This window comes from Pteropus medius, unplaced genomic scaffold, assembly GCF_902729225.1.
Source record: "Pteropus medius unplaced genomic scaffold, Ma_sr-lr_union100, whole genome shotgun sequence".
NCBI classification, from domain to species: Eukaryota; Metazoa; Chordata; class Mammalia; order Chiroptera; family Pteropodidae; genus Pteropus; species Pteropus medius.
Window position 1 is genome coordinate 13,117,517 of NW_024349796.1, and position 17,312 is coordinate 13,134,828.

Consider the following 17,312-nt stretch of genomic DNA (forward strand, 5'->3'; position numbering starts at 1 on the left):
GTTCGTGTCTTCATTTTAATTTTAGGTGAGGAGACATTATTTTTTCTCTTTTTTGATAACATTAAGGTTACTATTGAATTTTATGGAATAAAAGTAAACCCAATGGAGGGAAGATCTTTCCTATGGGCAGATGACTTTTGATATGGCAAGCTTTTACCATTTATTTTACTGCTTAAAATAGACATTATTTATAAGACCACTTATATTTTGATGTCACTTAATGAGGAATATGCATCATCGATTTGACTAGCTTAAGAGGTCATTTGGAAGTTACCAGTTAACAAGCTGTAATCTGCTGAGCACACAGCGACTGTGTTTGAAATGATCTATTCAGAGCTGATCAATGACAATAATTGTTTTATACCAATCACTTCTGAGAGGTGCTAATTACTTTGAAGGACATGCATACTAGCTTTTTTGGGAAGTCATAACCTACTCACCTTGAAATTAAGAAATGTTATCAAAAAGTCATCTTGCCTCTTTAAAGTACTTTTTTTTTTTTTAAATTAAAAGTTCATTACTAGTATTGGGCTAGCAATAGGAAATTTAAGCAAAATTCAAGATGTCTGGGCTTGGGAGTAACACAGAGCTGACTTTCTATCCGGACTGCCATTTATTTTTTTACTGGTTATGTGACCTTGATCGTGTTACTTAACCTCAGTTTTTTCATTTTTAACATGGAGATCATCTCATCTAAAAAAAGCCAGATACTTCCAACAGAAATGTTCACAGAAAATTTCAGTTCACTTCGCTCCAGTTGCTATATATCGCAACGGTTTAGAGAATGAGCTCTCTGAAGTCTGAATTTGATTTTTGGCTCTATCACTAATAACTGTAAAATTTGGGGAAAATTGCATAACTTCACTTTTTAGCAGTTTTCTCATCTGTAAATAAGATGATAAGAGTTTCTCATAGGAGTGTTCTAAAAATTAAATGCATAGATACAAGCAAACCCTTAGAATTGTGCCTCTCACATGACAAGTGAATAAATTTTAGCTATTATTATTAAAGAAGTATATAAATATCATGAAGATATAAGACATTTCTGTTTAAAGATTTTGATACCACTGAATTTTAAAAGCCCATTTGAAAAATTGATTTCAGTGAGACCAAATACAGTCCTCAAGCCAGGGATTATGAATAATAAAAAATCTGTTTGGTCATGAAGTAGAAATGGTAAGAATTGGTAAAGCAAATTTTTAAGCTTTCAATAGTTAATTTCACATTTAGTATTTGCGAAACAATTTTACATGTTTACATATTATAATCTATAAGCATGTTTCTGTTTTTACAATATTTTATAATCTATGAGTACAATTTACAGTTGTAACTACCTATAATATTAGTGGAAAAGCCTAAGGCTTCATTTGATATGAATTATCATCCATCGTTACCTTCGTTTTGAAGAACTATTAATGTTTTCACTAAAAATGTTCACTCACATATTTTATCCTTTTATTTACTCCAACAGATTCAGAGACGATGGCGAGGCTATAGGATTCGGAAATACTGCTTTAATTATTTTTATTTGAAGGCATACCTGAGAGCTGTTTCAGAGACCAACGATGCAATTAGGTGAGTGGTAGAATCACTCGTCTGTTAGTGAAAATTTTAGGAGGGGCACTCAATACATGTCGATCATCACAATACTTAGAAATAATTTCTAAAATTCATTGGTGTCGTAGGTGGAAATATACTGATAAGATAGAGATATATGGTTCTATTTACCTTAAAACTTATTGTTTTGCATATTTAAACATCATGTACTCTTGACTGTAAATTAGATTATATTATGCCTTGGTCCTATGCAAAATGGTTTAGTTTCAGTAAAATTTCATTTTTAAGATGACTTTATCTATAAAATGATTTCATGAGCTATGGAAGCTTAAGTATGATTAGCCTCAGATGGATTTTGAGAAACATATTCGGCAGCAAGAACTTGCCTCTCCAAGAAGATAAAATAAGAAAATACAGTTTATGGAACATAATAAAATGGACTGCTTTTCTGTCAGCTTTTATTTCCTTGAACACATACAAAGAGGACACCTAGATTTAGGCTGCAGGGTGATGATGTCTTCTACAGAGTTATGCAAAGTAGGATCATGGCAACACTATTCAGCAAGCTTTACCAAAGCTCTGCGTATTAAGTTTGCATATTACTTCAAAAGTAGCTAGTTTTTTCCTGTTGTAATATACTCTGTTCTAATTACATGTGAGAGACTGTATGCCTTTAATGTTTTTAGATAACAAGGAAGTGTAACTAATTGTCGGCATTTATGTTGTAGTTTTACTTTCAATTTTTTCCCCATACATTATCTTATTTTACTCCCAAAGTTTTCAGAACTAGAGAGAGCAAACCAATTGACAATAATTGTTAAAATAAAGGTTTTGTCTGAGACCCTAAGATTATGCAAATCATATATACATATATATATGTATACATACACACACACACACACACACACACACACATATATGTATATATATATATATATATATATAATTTCCTAACTCTAAATTTCTCATGGTATGTATATAAAAGGACCTGCTGTGGAAATTAAGTATAGAGGATTTGTGAAGTTAATTTTTTTTTTTTTTTTTTTGGAAACAACAATAAATATTTGGCGAGGTCACAATAGGATGTCGTCAATGGGAGAAGCTGGAGAACCCAGAAACGTGGCCCAGAGGGGACAGCCATTTAATTTTTCCTAGAAAACCAAAGTTCTAGAGATGGGCCGGCTCTCTGCAAACAGCAGACATGAGCTGGTCTGGAGGAAAGAGCTGGGAGAACATGGAAGAGAGGGAGTGGGAGCAGCGCTGGGATGGGGCGAGGCCAGCGAGGCACAGACATCGGGAGGCGCTTTCACTGTCAAGGTCATGCAAGTGCCCAAGGTCATGCAAGTGCCAACCCTGCACTTGCACAGCCCTGAGAGCGAACCCTTGAACTTTACGTTTAAGAGGCCTTGCTCGCCTCACCCTAGTCCGTCCCTGGACGGGGGAATGTCCTTAGACAGACAAACATGAAGCCAGGTGGTTTTCCTTGTTTTCTTCCTGATTTTACTGAGACTCTCTCTAGTCACTGGAGAGTCAGATACATCAATGCTGCTAGCATTGGTTTAGCATGGTATCCCAGTGACTAGATTTTGGTTTAGCATGGTATCCCAGATTATAGACTGATTCTTACATTTCTACCACTCGTGGAGTTTTTAGGACAGAATAGAAGTTAAATGTAACAAATGATTTTCCATCATCTATTAAAATAATTATGGTGTTTTTCCTTTTAGACCTATTTTCATGTTGTAGAATGTATTTTTATTAATAGATATGCTAATGTTAAACCATCCCTGTAAGCTAGGAATGTATCTAATTGGGCCATTGCTAAATATTCTTTTGATTTATTACTAAGTTATATCCATATTTTATACAGAATACTTACATTCACTTTTGTATATGTGATTAGTTATAATTTTCTCTCATGTCACAATCTACAGGTCTCGATGTCAGGTTTTTTGCTATATGAGATGAATTGAGTAGATTACATGGCACGGAGATTACTGTACGGAAAAGGGGAAGCCCTTCTCTGTTTTCTGTGTACCCAACACTCTACTCCCAACACTTGGAGCCACTGACGTGTGGGTTTCCATACCAAGCGATTCTCAGACACCGGCTGGGTGTCCTACTGTGTGACTCAGTCCGCTGCTCCTCACCTAGAGGCAGCGTCAGGCCCCACAGGTCAAGGCCCAGCCCTGCTGTCTCCCACGCATCCCTCAGCCAAACGCCAGTCACAAGGGATGGTTTCCAGGGTGCCTGCAACTCCTGTCCACCTTGGCCACAAATCAGAGGTTCCCAGGACCCCCACTAGAGAACCTCAAGAACTCAGGAAAACGGTGTATTTACTAGGTTGCCGGTTCGTTATAAAAAGATACAGCTCAGGAACAGCCAGGTGGCAGAGATGTGTAGGGCAGAAGCTCGGGACTTGGGTAGAAAGGATTCTGCATTTGATGACTAGAAAAATTCCCATCTCCCTTTACACTGAGATCATTTGCTTAACATGCTAATAAATATATTTAAAAGACACAAAATCTTTATATTTATTTACCACAAAACTCAAAGAACTTTGAACTCTTTAAAGATTTTAGGAAAATTTAAATGAGATTAATCTATGGCAAGACTGCTTCACAGTAAATGGATGTAATAGTACTTGTAGATTAAGATGATTGTATACGCACATACACATTATACTTATAATGTGTATAATTGTATACGCACATACACATTATACTTATAATGTGTATAATGTGTAATGTGTATACTTATAATGTGTATGTGTATGTACATTATACTTATAATGTGTATGTGCGTATTTAAAACCTTTGGTCTAAAGTTAAAAGTACTCTGTCTATCATGAAATTTTAAAAATATTTATAATACTAAAAGATATTATTGAACTATATATACCCTCCTGAAGCATAAAGATTGCTTTGCATTCCTACAGATAGAAAATTTTTTTCGCAGATGTGGCAACACCTTTGCAAATTGCTAAATTGTTTTTTCAAAATTTTGGAGAAGAAGGACTGATGGATTGATTTATTATTATTATGACCATTATTTCAATTTAATGTCATACTTAAGAGTTCTCGGGTCCATTGACATGTTTGCCAAAATGCTAAATTGGAGAAGGCGCCATCTTTTAAAATATATCATCAACTATCTTATGATTCGGGTAGTGCTGATGAAATGACGCATTTGTAGGAACAGCCTCCAGCCTGTTCGAGATCGCAGGCAGCTCTGCCATATCGGCATGGCCTGGGCTGTGTGCTTGGTTTCCTTGGTTATTCCAAAGTCCATACATCCATACGCTTAACTCGCCTTTTAAAAACTAACTTTCTGTTCTTCGCCTAGTGCTGCTGTTATTTTCATGTCAACAACTTCCAGTCGCACTACGAGAAATTCCTAGCTCCTAAAATTCACAGCGCCTCCCTCTCTGCTGTATTTCCTGTTCCACTGTCACTGAGACAGTCACAATCCAGAACTAACAGCTTGCTGTTCCAAAATGTTTGTATCAATATTTGTGTTAAATTCTATCTTTGTCATCTGCTAATCTGCATTTGTTTTCAAGGAGAAAGCAAAAAGACTGAGTGATTTTTAGGAATATGCATCTAGCTTCTAAGAAATTCATTTCAGAAGATTCGAACACAATCTCTCTTCCTTGTAAAGCGTTATCTGGGAGCTTCGATATGACCACCATGGCAGTTCTTAAGGAATCTTGCTGTGGCAGAAAAGTCACACCGAGTCAACAAATGCGTCAGGCTAATGATAAAACGGAAGAGCGTTAATCAGCTCAGGTAGCGTTCGGGGAAGCACAGCTGAGGACTTTCAGTGCTTCAAGCTGTCTAGGCAGCACATTGCCAGTCGTGCTTAAGTAACAAAGAAACGGAAACGAGGGAAGTCAGCGTGTCCTTTAGACTGGTCACGTGTGCAGCCCCCAAAACTCAGAGTGATGTTGGCTGCCCTTACTCCGCCATCACATATAGATTCTCAGAACTTTTACCAACTCCATTTTCAAGGCAGAATTAGTATTAAGTGGGGAAATACGAATGTAAACGAGAACCAAATATATCTAGTCTACCAATATTGAATACATTCTTGATAATAATAGCTTTCCCTAGACATATGCAAAGTGTAGGTAGAAAGCATTATAACTGAGTAGTTGCTTAAATGGTACGAACATAAACAAAAATACTTTAATTACAGATTCAGCAACAATTTCGAGCTGTTGACAGAGCATAGCTATTTGTTTCTGGTAAATAACAATAAGAGAAAAATCAGTCTGGTGTGTAGAAATAAGAGATATCATAATTATCAAGCTCATAAGTTATGTAGACAGATTTACACATTGTAAACAATGACCAGCTCAGTAAGTAGACTAGAATCACAGTAAGCCATATTTATTAAGCACCTACATATGTGCACAGTGTTTTATATGTTCTCTATCCACACAAATCTCCTTAGAGGTTTATATTATTACATTTTCAGCTGGAAACTAAACTCAGGGTTTAAGTAACTTGGGTAAGGTCATATACCTGTAGTTACTGATGGATCTGGAGATTTGACTATTGAAGGCAATTTGTGTCAGATTAGAAGCTATTATTGTATAGTGTGAATTCTGTTCTCAGATCTCATCTATTCTGCCCCGTGATGCACATCGTTAACACTGAGACTTTGACTTTAATTGAAATAGTCCGTACACATTTCAGAATATTGGTATAGGCTTTTGGCAAATTCCTGTGAGAAACAGGTGAACTTGGACTAGAGGTAGCCAGTCTGAAAGCAGAGATGGAAGATATTATTGCTTTGCTGCGGGATGTGTGCCCTGTGTACTTAATGAGAGTCCTGTAATTTGGAACCTTGTGGTACTGAAAAACCCACTTCTATGTCTAAACCCAAATGGTTATGAGCAGTGGCTGTGAAGTTTCAGGCCTTGGCTAGAGGTCAGCCCCGGCCTTGACAAGTAGGTGAGCCCGAGACAAAGATCGGATTAGGGGTATTATCTGCTGGTGGCCGGTACTTCAGACCAGCCATCCTCATGATGACATCTAAGCACCAAAGAGCTATCAACATTGTAAGCAGCATACTGGCCAGTATACAGGAGAAAGTGAGCACTTAGAGATGCAGGTGCACACCCACAGCTGCGCCTGCCCGGCTGAGGGAGCATCTGCCAGCTCACCACGGCGCACAGCTACCTTTATTCCTGTAACTCTGATATTCTCCACGAAACCTTCGACTCCATTCCATCTCCCATCCAGCACTGGGATGGGAGAGGGCAAGAAACTAAATAATCAGTCCAATTTGGCCCGGTAGAGCACATAATCTTTTTTAAAAAGTCAGTCTTTTTTATAATTTTTAAAAACCACGCCCCCTCATCCTCTCCGAGGCGTTATATGCGTGTAGAAGGAGCCTGCGTCCCATGCGGCCACAGTGGTCAAGCGGTAGCGGGTCTGAGTTTCGGTACCAGTGACCGGTGTCCGCAGCCGTGAGGTTCTCTACCTGTCGCCAGGAGTGTTGCTGGCACCCGACCCTAGGACGTGCACTTGCTGTACCCGGTCTCCGGCCTCAGCTCGGCTTGAATTTGGTTTGGTGGTTTCGCTTTGCTGACCAGACCCTGCGTCACCTCGTTCCATCTCTGTCGCTCTCTCTCAGATCTTCTGTGGGCTTCCAGTGACCGCTTGGTGAAAGCCAGCCCCGCTGCAGACTCTGTTCAAGGGTTTGTATTTTTGCCACCGTGGTTCTCAGTGACTCCGCCCCTGACTCTGTTGCAACTTAGATCCCTCTTGTCCCTGAAAGGATATACACAAACTCCCTGGTCCTCGTGCATGACTTCAGAGCCGAGGAAGACTCACCAGGGCTGAGGAACCTCTACCTGACTGCCCTTGGGTCCTCTTCACTGTCCCGGCCATTCCTTATTGTCTTGGGCTGCCTCGCGCAAGTGGTGTCCCCCACAGGATCCCCAACAAATCATAGGGAACGCTCCCCTGCCTTTGCAGTCCCTCTCCATTTACTAACCATTCCTCTCTGCTTCCAGGGCTTCGGCCTGGAACTTGAGAGGTTGGGGCACACAGGTCACTGTGTTCTCACCTCACCCTTCATTCTCTTCTTCCTTCCGTCCTGCATTCCCGCCATCCCCAGCCTTCATCCCTCTTGGCTGGGGTTCTTACTGGGTTCCTCAGACGTACTCAGTGATTTCCCGCATGCTGCACTGACTCCTGATAAAGGAAAATGCCCTGTACTTGTGACTTAAATGCAATTGAATGTGACAGATAGTCTTCGTTCATTCGATTTCTAGTTACTTGCTGGTTTACCATGGGGGCCGTGGCTGTTCCTTGTTTTTCTCTACATTTTTGTCCTTTTTTGTTCATTTGGCTGATTTCAGAAAGGGATCGTAGGCAAAAGAGCGTACATTCACTGTCCTCCTAGAGAGTCACACATAATTATTTTAACAACACTCAATATTAGCTGTTATTATTATGCTTTCCTTAAACGGAGTTTCATTTCTTTACTTTTTTCAGTCTTGCCCTTTCTTCAAAGTGTGGAACTTAAGTTCTTTTTCATTTTAAAGCCTTTTCTTTGGGTTATTTGTATACTTGGCTTCTTTCCGAATTAAAAGTTTTACTTTGATGCGTGATTATAGTATTCTCTCATTAAGATATGGAAGTTTTATCTTATAATGATATTGACAGTTTTCCTAGTTTGGGTTGCAGTTCTTGACATAGAGTGTTCATAAAAAATGTACATAAATAAAAGTATGAATGCATAAGTTTTTTGAAGATGGGGTAATATATTCTTCCATGATCCCTAAAGATTCATTAATTAAATTATAAATTTGGAGGCATCATATTAGACTTTCAGTAGTGGCAAAGTCGGATTCTCTTAAAATATATAATTACTTCTTTCATATATTGTTTCATGTTTTACAATGAGTATATGATTAAACAAACATTTACAATAATATTCTGATATTATCCGAAATGCCCATTCACATTTTATGTTCTCAGAGGCCACGTGATGCAGGAGCAAGTATAGAGTCTTAACAGATGCCACAGTGAACCTCCGACAGAAAATACTAGGAATTAATCTTTTAATCAAATAGAGCTATTGTCACAGAAGCACATTGTCGATTGCTAACACGCAATGAGCACTTATTATGTACCAAGTATTATGCTAAGTTCTTTATTCTCATCATCATCTTCAATTTTCACAACAAACCTGTAAGGTAGATATTACCTATTCAGCAATTAAAATAGAAATATTTTAGTTCTGCTTTATTACGTTTAGGACTTCCCTTTAAGTAGTGTTTTCCATAAGATCCTTCATTAGAATAGAAATATCCAAACAGATGATTGATAATGAATGGTTATCTTAGAGTAGGGCTAAGCATAAAATACAGACAATGAACTATTTCTAATTAATTGGCCAAATTAAACGAAACTCATTCAGAGTTGATATTAAGAGTAATTTCTGTACTATATTTTCTTTAACAAAACTCATGCACTTACTCTTGAAAGATATTATAATGCTAATCAATAAGACCATTTATTTTTATTCGACAAATAATTTTAACTTAAAGAGTGATAGATTTTTCATTTTCGATGCATGAGAGATACTCGAGTCCTTTTTAAAACATCGCTGTTTTGTTGATTCATCTGGTAGGTAAACTGTCCATAAGTGGGGCCTTCATGTTAATTCACTTATTTTCATTATTTGAACTCGAATTAACTTTACAGTTTCGCAGTTTATCTATTGTGCATCTGAACGGCGAAGTGGGACAGGAGAAAAGGTGCACTTTCATTAAGGCCTCGCCTATCACTGGCTGTCAGGGAGGCCTGGTTATGCTGTCCATCCTCATTTAACTATCCCACAAGATCTCTTAATGAAGCTAAGCCCCAAGTTCACTGCAATAATTCCGTGGCAAGAGTTTGTGCGATGTAACAATTCATCACTTGTCAGGAAGGCACTTTTAGTTTATACATTTAATAAGGGCATCCTCTAGCTTGGTTAATTAGAAGTGAACAGTTTGCATATTTACTAAATGCAAAGTGTCACCGCCACCACGGCCTGTTGCCTACATGAATTATTTCTCTATCTGCAATAAACAGCTGGGTAATTATTACCGCCATAATCAGATAAATTCCCTCTGTAAGGCTTTTCTTACATGGCAATTCTTTGAACTCATCCAAAGCTGAATGAAATTTATGAACTCCAGCAGCGAGGACACTTTTTCATACTCTGGTGTCCCTGTTCCCTGTTCCAAGGACACAAAGAGAGCACTATAGATGTTGTGTAAACAGGGAGAATAATACGATTACCTAAAGATGACGTTTCAATAAATATCATTTAGAAAATAAAATACTCCGATCTCAGCCAACCGAATGATAGCAGTTTGGTTTTATCTAATTGTATTCTGGATGACAGGCTTTTTTAGTAAGGGCTCCCCAAGACGTAAAGAAAATAGCATTTTAAGTTTTAAGAACCAAATCAGTCTGTGATGTTCACTGACTTTTTTTTTTCTGTGCAATCATTTTATATGTGAAGATACAATAATTATAGCAATTAATTTAGTAGAATTTAGATAATGTACGAGAGTGTCTAACTTAAAATACAGCAAATAGTCCTTGTTTTAAAACAGTCTGTAAATTATCCATAATTAGTAATTAATAACATAATTTATATAATCACTTCAAAATATGGAATTATGTCAACCATTCGATCACAGTTTTCACATACTATATTTTTACCAATCTATTTCAGAAAGTTTTAAAAGCAAAGTGTATGAAAAGAAAAAACTTCATTCCCAAGATAAAATTAATAAAAGAAAAAAAAGCTTAGTATACTGAGTATAATTTCTTTAGTTACATATTAACTTTTTTCAAATTTAACTCTTTACACAATGAATTTCAAGCAGCTTACAAAAAGGTATATAAGAAAAGAGTAAAGGAAATATGGACCACAGTGAAGGAAAATACAGAATGATAACCCTAACAGCGTGTTTGATCAGGGAGTGTGGTTGGTTAAGTGCATCCCATTGTCAAAATGGAGAAAACATCACTGCATATGACAACAAACAGCTTTTTCTCATATTGATTCTAAAAGAAATTTCACATATGAATCTTCAATAGGAGACACCGAGACACCAAATCATGTAATGAACGGTGACTTCTGTTAACCTTTTTTTTTTTTAACAGATAAAAGCTTGTCTGAATTTCAAGTCTCTTTCTGTGTATGTGGTGACATTTCGGGGGAAAAGGCCAGAGTGTAGCATTAAATCGTTGCTCATTTCAAAGCAAGGGACTAAAATACGTCGGCCCGTGGACGTAGCCTTGTGGTCGTCCAGCTTTGTGGAGTGGATGCATTGGAAGTTTTCCTCTCTCCCTTAGCCCAGCTGATCTCATAGGAGATGGATAGAAGAGAGTTTCTTATTTTTTTTTTCTTTTTAATTCTGTGATAAGGGCTGGTAATGCTATTTTTAATATTGTTGATTGAGAGTAAATTTATATACTGGAAATCAGATTCAGGTTCTTGATGTATTAATATCACACAAACTTTTTTAGTCATACTTGAGGATATGTGTAAGTGTGTGGGAAAAAATGTAAACACTTCTAAAAAGGCATTTATAATGCTATCCAGTGGGCTATTTGACCTTCAAAGTATCCGGCCTCCGAAGGGTATGACACTGTTGACCAGTTTCTTCCCTAATCTCTCTTGTAACTTGAGTCCTGTGACACTACTTTCTCCTGCATTTCCTTTTTTCTATTTTTCTAATGCTTTCTTCACCGTTTTCTTTGTGTACTCGCCTTTATTTGCCCGATTTAAATATTAGTGTTCTCTCTTCGCTGTGCTCGCTTTTTCACTCTGCATGCTCTGGACAATCTCTTCCGCTCCTATGACTTCGGCTACCACTTGTATTCTGATGATTTGTAAATCCGAATCTGCTCTAGCCCCGAACTTTCTTCTAATTGTATGACCATCTATTCAGATACCTGCTGGTATTGCCACCTGGACATCCACAGACACCTCAAGCTAAGTATGTTTATATAGAAAATACTTCTTTCCCCAAACTTATTATTTCTTTTCCCAGCTCTCTGTTCTCAGTCCTCATCTATCCATCCTTCCTACTGCTGCCTGGATGATTCTTCTAAAATACAAATCTGATCGATGCAATCTATTATATTTCCTTCCTTTTAAGGGTTCTATAGTAAAAGAAGACTTACGAGTCCTACATACATAGAAACATTGAGATTACATTTCAGAGTATCTTCTTAGTATAAAAATTAAGCAAACCCAAAATGAATACTTGCATTATATTCTTAAATAGTTGTAATATTTAAAAGCATGGATCTTTGAGGAAAATAAATGTTAACATGCATCTTTGTTAAAATATTACTGTAGAATGGGAATTCCTAGACTTTATATGTAGCTAAAAACAGAAATTTTTGTGATAAACAGGAAATGTATGCAGTAGTATCATTCTGCAAAAGCAGTGAATTAAAGTGTCACTTATTTTTTTAAACAATAGTTTTTATTACTCCTTTGTAATGCTTTTCAGCCTTTTCCATCCTATTTCCTTTCTAATCTATCCCTTTTCTCTCTCAGGAGTGACACTGAACAGATCGAAGGGAGAAATTCCCTCTAGTTCGTCTCTGTCTCTCTCTGTTCCTTGTATTTTACGACCTTCTTTTTTATTCTGCCCTGTCATAAATAGGATGAGATTCTGTTTGGCATCCATATGGAAGTGATTTCTAAGATCGATTATAAAACAACTGGTTAGTAAATGGTTTACTAAAACTCATCAGGTAACTTTGTGAAGTTATACGTGACAAACCGCTTTGACATATGTTGGCATCATCCGATGGTATGACACTGCTTTCTGACAGCGTCGCGGTTCCTCTAGAGATGTCCTGGTCTGTGTCGAGTGGATTGCATGCAAAAGCAGCAGAGGAATTATTTTTGCTTTAAAATGACGTCAGCACATTTTAAATGTGAGATAATGTGTGATTTTTGAGGAAACACGAAGTAAATAAGATCGGGCAATTCTTTTCATATGAAACAGGAAGCTTAGGTACCTCAACTCTGAACTCTACCCAAAACAAAACACAAAACTTCGCCGGCTTGGTCCTCATCCTTTAGGACTGAGTCACTGAGAAGGTAGACAAAAGAGAGAAGATGTGCCTTGATCGACCTTTATGCAAAAAGGCCCCGCGCTCTGTCTCAGTCACCATCCGTAGAGACATTTCATTTCACAAAGAGCAACAGGGACCTCGTTAATGATCCCTGCCCCTTACCAACCTCGGTGGAAAGTTACGAAGATGAATTCATGTCTGATGCCTTTGGCGCTCGTGAAAATAGTGCACAGTGTAAACACATGTTGTTATTATTCCCGTTATTGTGCTTAGCTCCATGTCACTCTCAATTATTTAACGTCATATATGTTATATTTTACTTCCTTTTACAGAAACTATCCAGCGTAGTAAAAAGAAAACAATTTCACAGTGAAATATGTGCATATTTTTAGAAAGAATATTATACAAAAAAAAAAATTCTTTTCAACTAAGTTCATTCAAAAGAGCCAGAAGAAGAAAAAAATTTGATTTTCATGAACAATCTTTGAATGGAGCCTTATTGCTTTTTCAAATCATACAAAGTAGGCAAATGAAATAGCGGAGCAATTGAATGGTCCCTTTTTATGATCAAAGTGAAGTCACGGTATTGTAATTTTATAACATCGACCATTATCTTCTTTTTTCCTTTTTTTCCTTTTTTTTTTCATTCTCAAAATACCTGCTCTATAGAGTCCAGATTTGGTGGCATTACCCGTAGAGAGCCCATTCTCCTGGGTGGGGACGCCCGCCTTCTCCTCCGAAGTGCGTCCCCCCCGCCGCTGGTGATGGACCAGGTCTACGAGCGACAGCAAGCGTTTCCTGTGGGCAACGCAGCCTCGTTTCATGACACCCTCTATCCCGGCTCCCTCTGAGTAACTAATTTTTTTTTTTTTTTCCTACTGAGAGGACTTTTCTAAATGTTTCCAAAATGTCCAAATCTTAACTCCAGAGTGAGGTCTGAAGTTTAGGAGCAACCCGAGCGCTTAAATGTTGACGAATGCATTTGGCAGAATGGTTGATTTTTAAGCTGTATCCTGCTTAGCCAGCTGCCACCCAGATCTGAGTGTGACATGTGCTCTGCATGTCCAGGGTCTGGGTTGACCAGGCAGATGAAATAAGTGGGTTATATGGTCTGACCGCCTAAAAGTGAAGCTCTTGTTTTTAATGTGCCTGTTTTGGGTATCTTAATGATGCCGCGTCATCTATTCCAAGGTTTTGTCAGTCTTCAAGTATTTTGGGGTGTCACGCACCAGCTCTGAGCATATGATTGCCTTTGTTTGTGGTTAGTAGTTTTACTTGTATTTTAGACTTAGCCTTCTCTTTTTGCCTCTAGTGTCTAGTAATTTCGTTAAATTGATGTGGATAGAGTGAGAGCAATGATTAGAGATAAAATGTAAGTACATTCGATAAATTTAACCAAAATGCTTTTGTCATGATATACCACGACAGAAACGAATGCCGTTCAGCTACTTTATTTTGAAGCCTTCTAACAACAGAAGCCCATCACTGGCTGCCATCAAAACAGAGTGAGGACTCTAGAGAATTGTTTAAATTCATTTCCTCAGAGTTATTTTTTCTTAGAGATAGCACAGATGATGGCATTTGGGTTTTATTTGCAAAATTGTGTAATATTGTTAGCAATTCCCTCTGAAATTTTGGGCATTTATGCTTTGAAAACAGTTTGCATATAATTTTTTTTATTTCTCTGGCAAAATTATGACTTCTATGAAAGTATTGTGATGCACATAGCCTATCTCATTTATAGTACCGCATAGTGCTTTAGTTAATATGGTGATACTCATGTTAAGATTATTAACTGAATGTAACCGCATCTCTTCGTGACGTCATCTTAATGAGTAGAACTGAGCCATCTTCATTCCTAAAGAGAGCTGGCAGTTTTCATTGGGGCAGTCCAGTGCTCCTCAAACCTAAGGAAGCAGGAGATGGCCTCAGGGCTCCGCCCCAGATTTTCCGGTTGAGTCCATCTGCAGTGGAACCTGAGGGTATGCATTTCTGGCAGGTCCCAGGTGAAGCTGGTGCTTCCAGGGACTTCACTCGGAGAGCCTCTGTCCTAGGCCGAGGGCCAGAGTCCTGGTCCCACCCTACTTCCGCAGAGAGGCCTCTCCTAATTAAACCGCCAGAAGTAATTAAATTACTACTAGTCGGTGGAGACATAGTTAAGAAGGATGCTAGCACCTACTTTATGGCAGGTGTAGGCCAAGTAGTTTGGGAGGGGCACGTCAGTGAATAAACCTTAATCGTGAACTTCAGACCTCAGCTCTCGGGTGTAGGAAGTGGGTGCATGCATACGGCTCCCGTGTCTGTAACTCACACATTAAAGGGAAAGGAAGGCTATTTGGGTGGTAACAGCTAGAGATTAATTATGGTCGAGGGGATCTATGAAGCCTCTTTAGAGGAAAGGGTATAGATTTTGTGTCGTTTTGGACTTACACATAAGAGAAGGTAGAAATTATAAAGCTTTTTTTTTGTACTATATTTTGAAATGAATAAGAAAATCAAACAGAATGGCAACACATAAAGCTTTTCTGATGGCATAGGAGGCCATCTTAATAATTTTTATTATGATGAAGTATTTACATGAGTCTGCTGAACAAATAAATATCGAACTGCAGGAATGATTTGCTCATTAATATGTAGGAGGGAAAAGTTACCAAATTGTAATTATGAGTTTGGATATTTTTCGTCTTATAAATATTATCTGTTGGTAAAATAATTTAATTTTGAGCGGAGTATTCTTTTTTCCCTCAAAAAATAGTTCATGGAAATATGTTATTTTTCTCCTTTGGCTTAGACTTTAGACAAAATCAAGAAACAATTTAAAAAGGAAAGTCATTGTGACGAGATAGAAAATGTGCACCACAAGAAAATGTTAGTTATTGCATGACAGGGAGCAATCAGGCAACAGCTACGTCTCATGTAAGGGCCCTGCTGGCCAGGACTGTCTTTGTAAAATCTGTTTCAGTGGGTGAGACATGTATTAAATAATCAAATGTAGCCATAAACACACAATTATGAATTTTGTTAAGTTGTATGGGACTGATGCATGGCGATCGCGGGAGAAAGCTAAGAAGCGAGACGGAGAGAGAAGCGGTGCTGACTCGGAAAGGCCTTGAGGATTTTCTCGTTAGTTCTGTCGTGCCAATGAGCTTCTAAAGTTACCGTCTTAGATCAAAAGAACTATCAATATCTAAGTAAAAGAAGGGATTTGGGCAAAATGTATGATATACCATTGTGCTTAAAGACACGAATTTTGGTTTCAGATCTAGACTCAAATTCTAGCTCGACCACTTTTTAGTCTGGGATTTGGGGCGCAGGCTTCAGCCCTGTGAGCGTCATTTCCTGTCTAGAATATGGGAGTGATGATACCTGTGAAAGGATTAACTGAAGGAGCGTATATGTCTTAGCCAGGACCCTCTTGGAAATAAAACCTAAGTCGGACATTGAGTCGCTGCTACTCTGTTCGTGTGGTTCCGGCGCAGGACAACGAGGCTAAGGAAAACAGGGAGCGAAGCAGGTATTACCTATAGAGCAGGTATTTTGAGAATGAAAACGGGATGAAAACAGACTCTGAGACAGCGATTTGGAGCTGGCAGTTACTGGGGAGCACTTGGGGGGTAACATCTCTAGGGGAGTGGAGCAGAGGGAGCAGCTGAAGTGCATCAAAGGTCGCCGCCAACCTCAGGAAGCCGTGGGATTTCTTGGGTCTTTGGAGTGGCCTCGAATTGAGACAAAGGCTCTGGGCCTGTATGTTCCCTCGGTCACCAGTAACTGGATGCAGGCCTGGGGGAGAGGATGCCAAAACCCGATTTTCTCAGTGGGATGCAGCTATCAGCAGTCGGCCACCAACACTCTTGGCAGCTGGGTGGTTGGGTGCGTTTGTCCCGTAGGGAGGGATGCAAACTGATGAGCTCCTGCAGCGCAGGCCACCACTCTACACAGGCCCTGCAGTGACTCAGCGTAGTGCAGCAGGCACGCTTGCTGTCTTTAGCCACAGGGGCTTGCACGGAGTCCCCTCAGCAGTCCATGGAAGACAGAAGGAAGGGAAATTTATGTGTGTGGCTCTTGTCCATCTCCCGTTTCCCACTGATTAGGGTTTACCCCACACCTCATGGCTCTGAGGAGGCCCCATTCCCTGCCCTGTATTGTGGAATTCAGTCCACAAAGTGCACACTGATCGGGGGAGAGAAGGGAAGTCATCGAGGAATTTGAGAAAATGTGAAAGATTCGTATCCACTTGAGTAGATAAAGCAAATAGCCTGGCACCTGGCTTAGGGTAAATATTCAATAAAATATTCACAATAGCTTGATGAGGAAGATACTACTATGATATTTGCATTTTCAGGTAAGGATATTGAGACTCAGAGATTAACAGCTACTTAGCACAGCTGAGGTTTTATAACCAGGTGTCATTTCAGAGTCGTCACTGTAAGCCACTCCACTCTCTTGCCTCCAAGTGGCTATTATTTTTATCATTGTTAAAATAGGAATATTTTATTATCATTATAATATAATAAAATATATTCAAATATGTTAAGGCTTTACGAAAGTCTCAGTAATTTTTAATGTTATTTTTAAACTAATATCGCAAACTTCTTCATATATATGAAAAATGATGCACGCGGTCCTGGGAATTGCCCA

At 38.6% G+C, this 17,312-nt stretch overlaps 1 protein-coding gene across 2 annotated transcripts in view; it reads left to right on the forward strand.

The window, feature by feature from the left end:
* SPATA17 (spermatogenesis associated 17) overlaps positions 1-17,312 on the forward strand; it is a 113,786-nt gene that overhangs the window by 22,001 nt on the left and 74,473 nt on the right. For both annotated transcript variants that reach the window (XM_039883385.1, XM_039883386.1), the window contains one exon: positions 1,472-1,575. In XM_039883385.1, the coding sequence (XP_039739319.1) occupies positions 1,472-1,575 (104 nt within the window). The remainder of the gene's footprint in view (positions 1-1,471; positions 1,576-17,312) is intronic.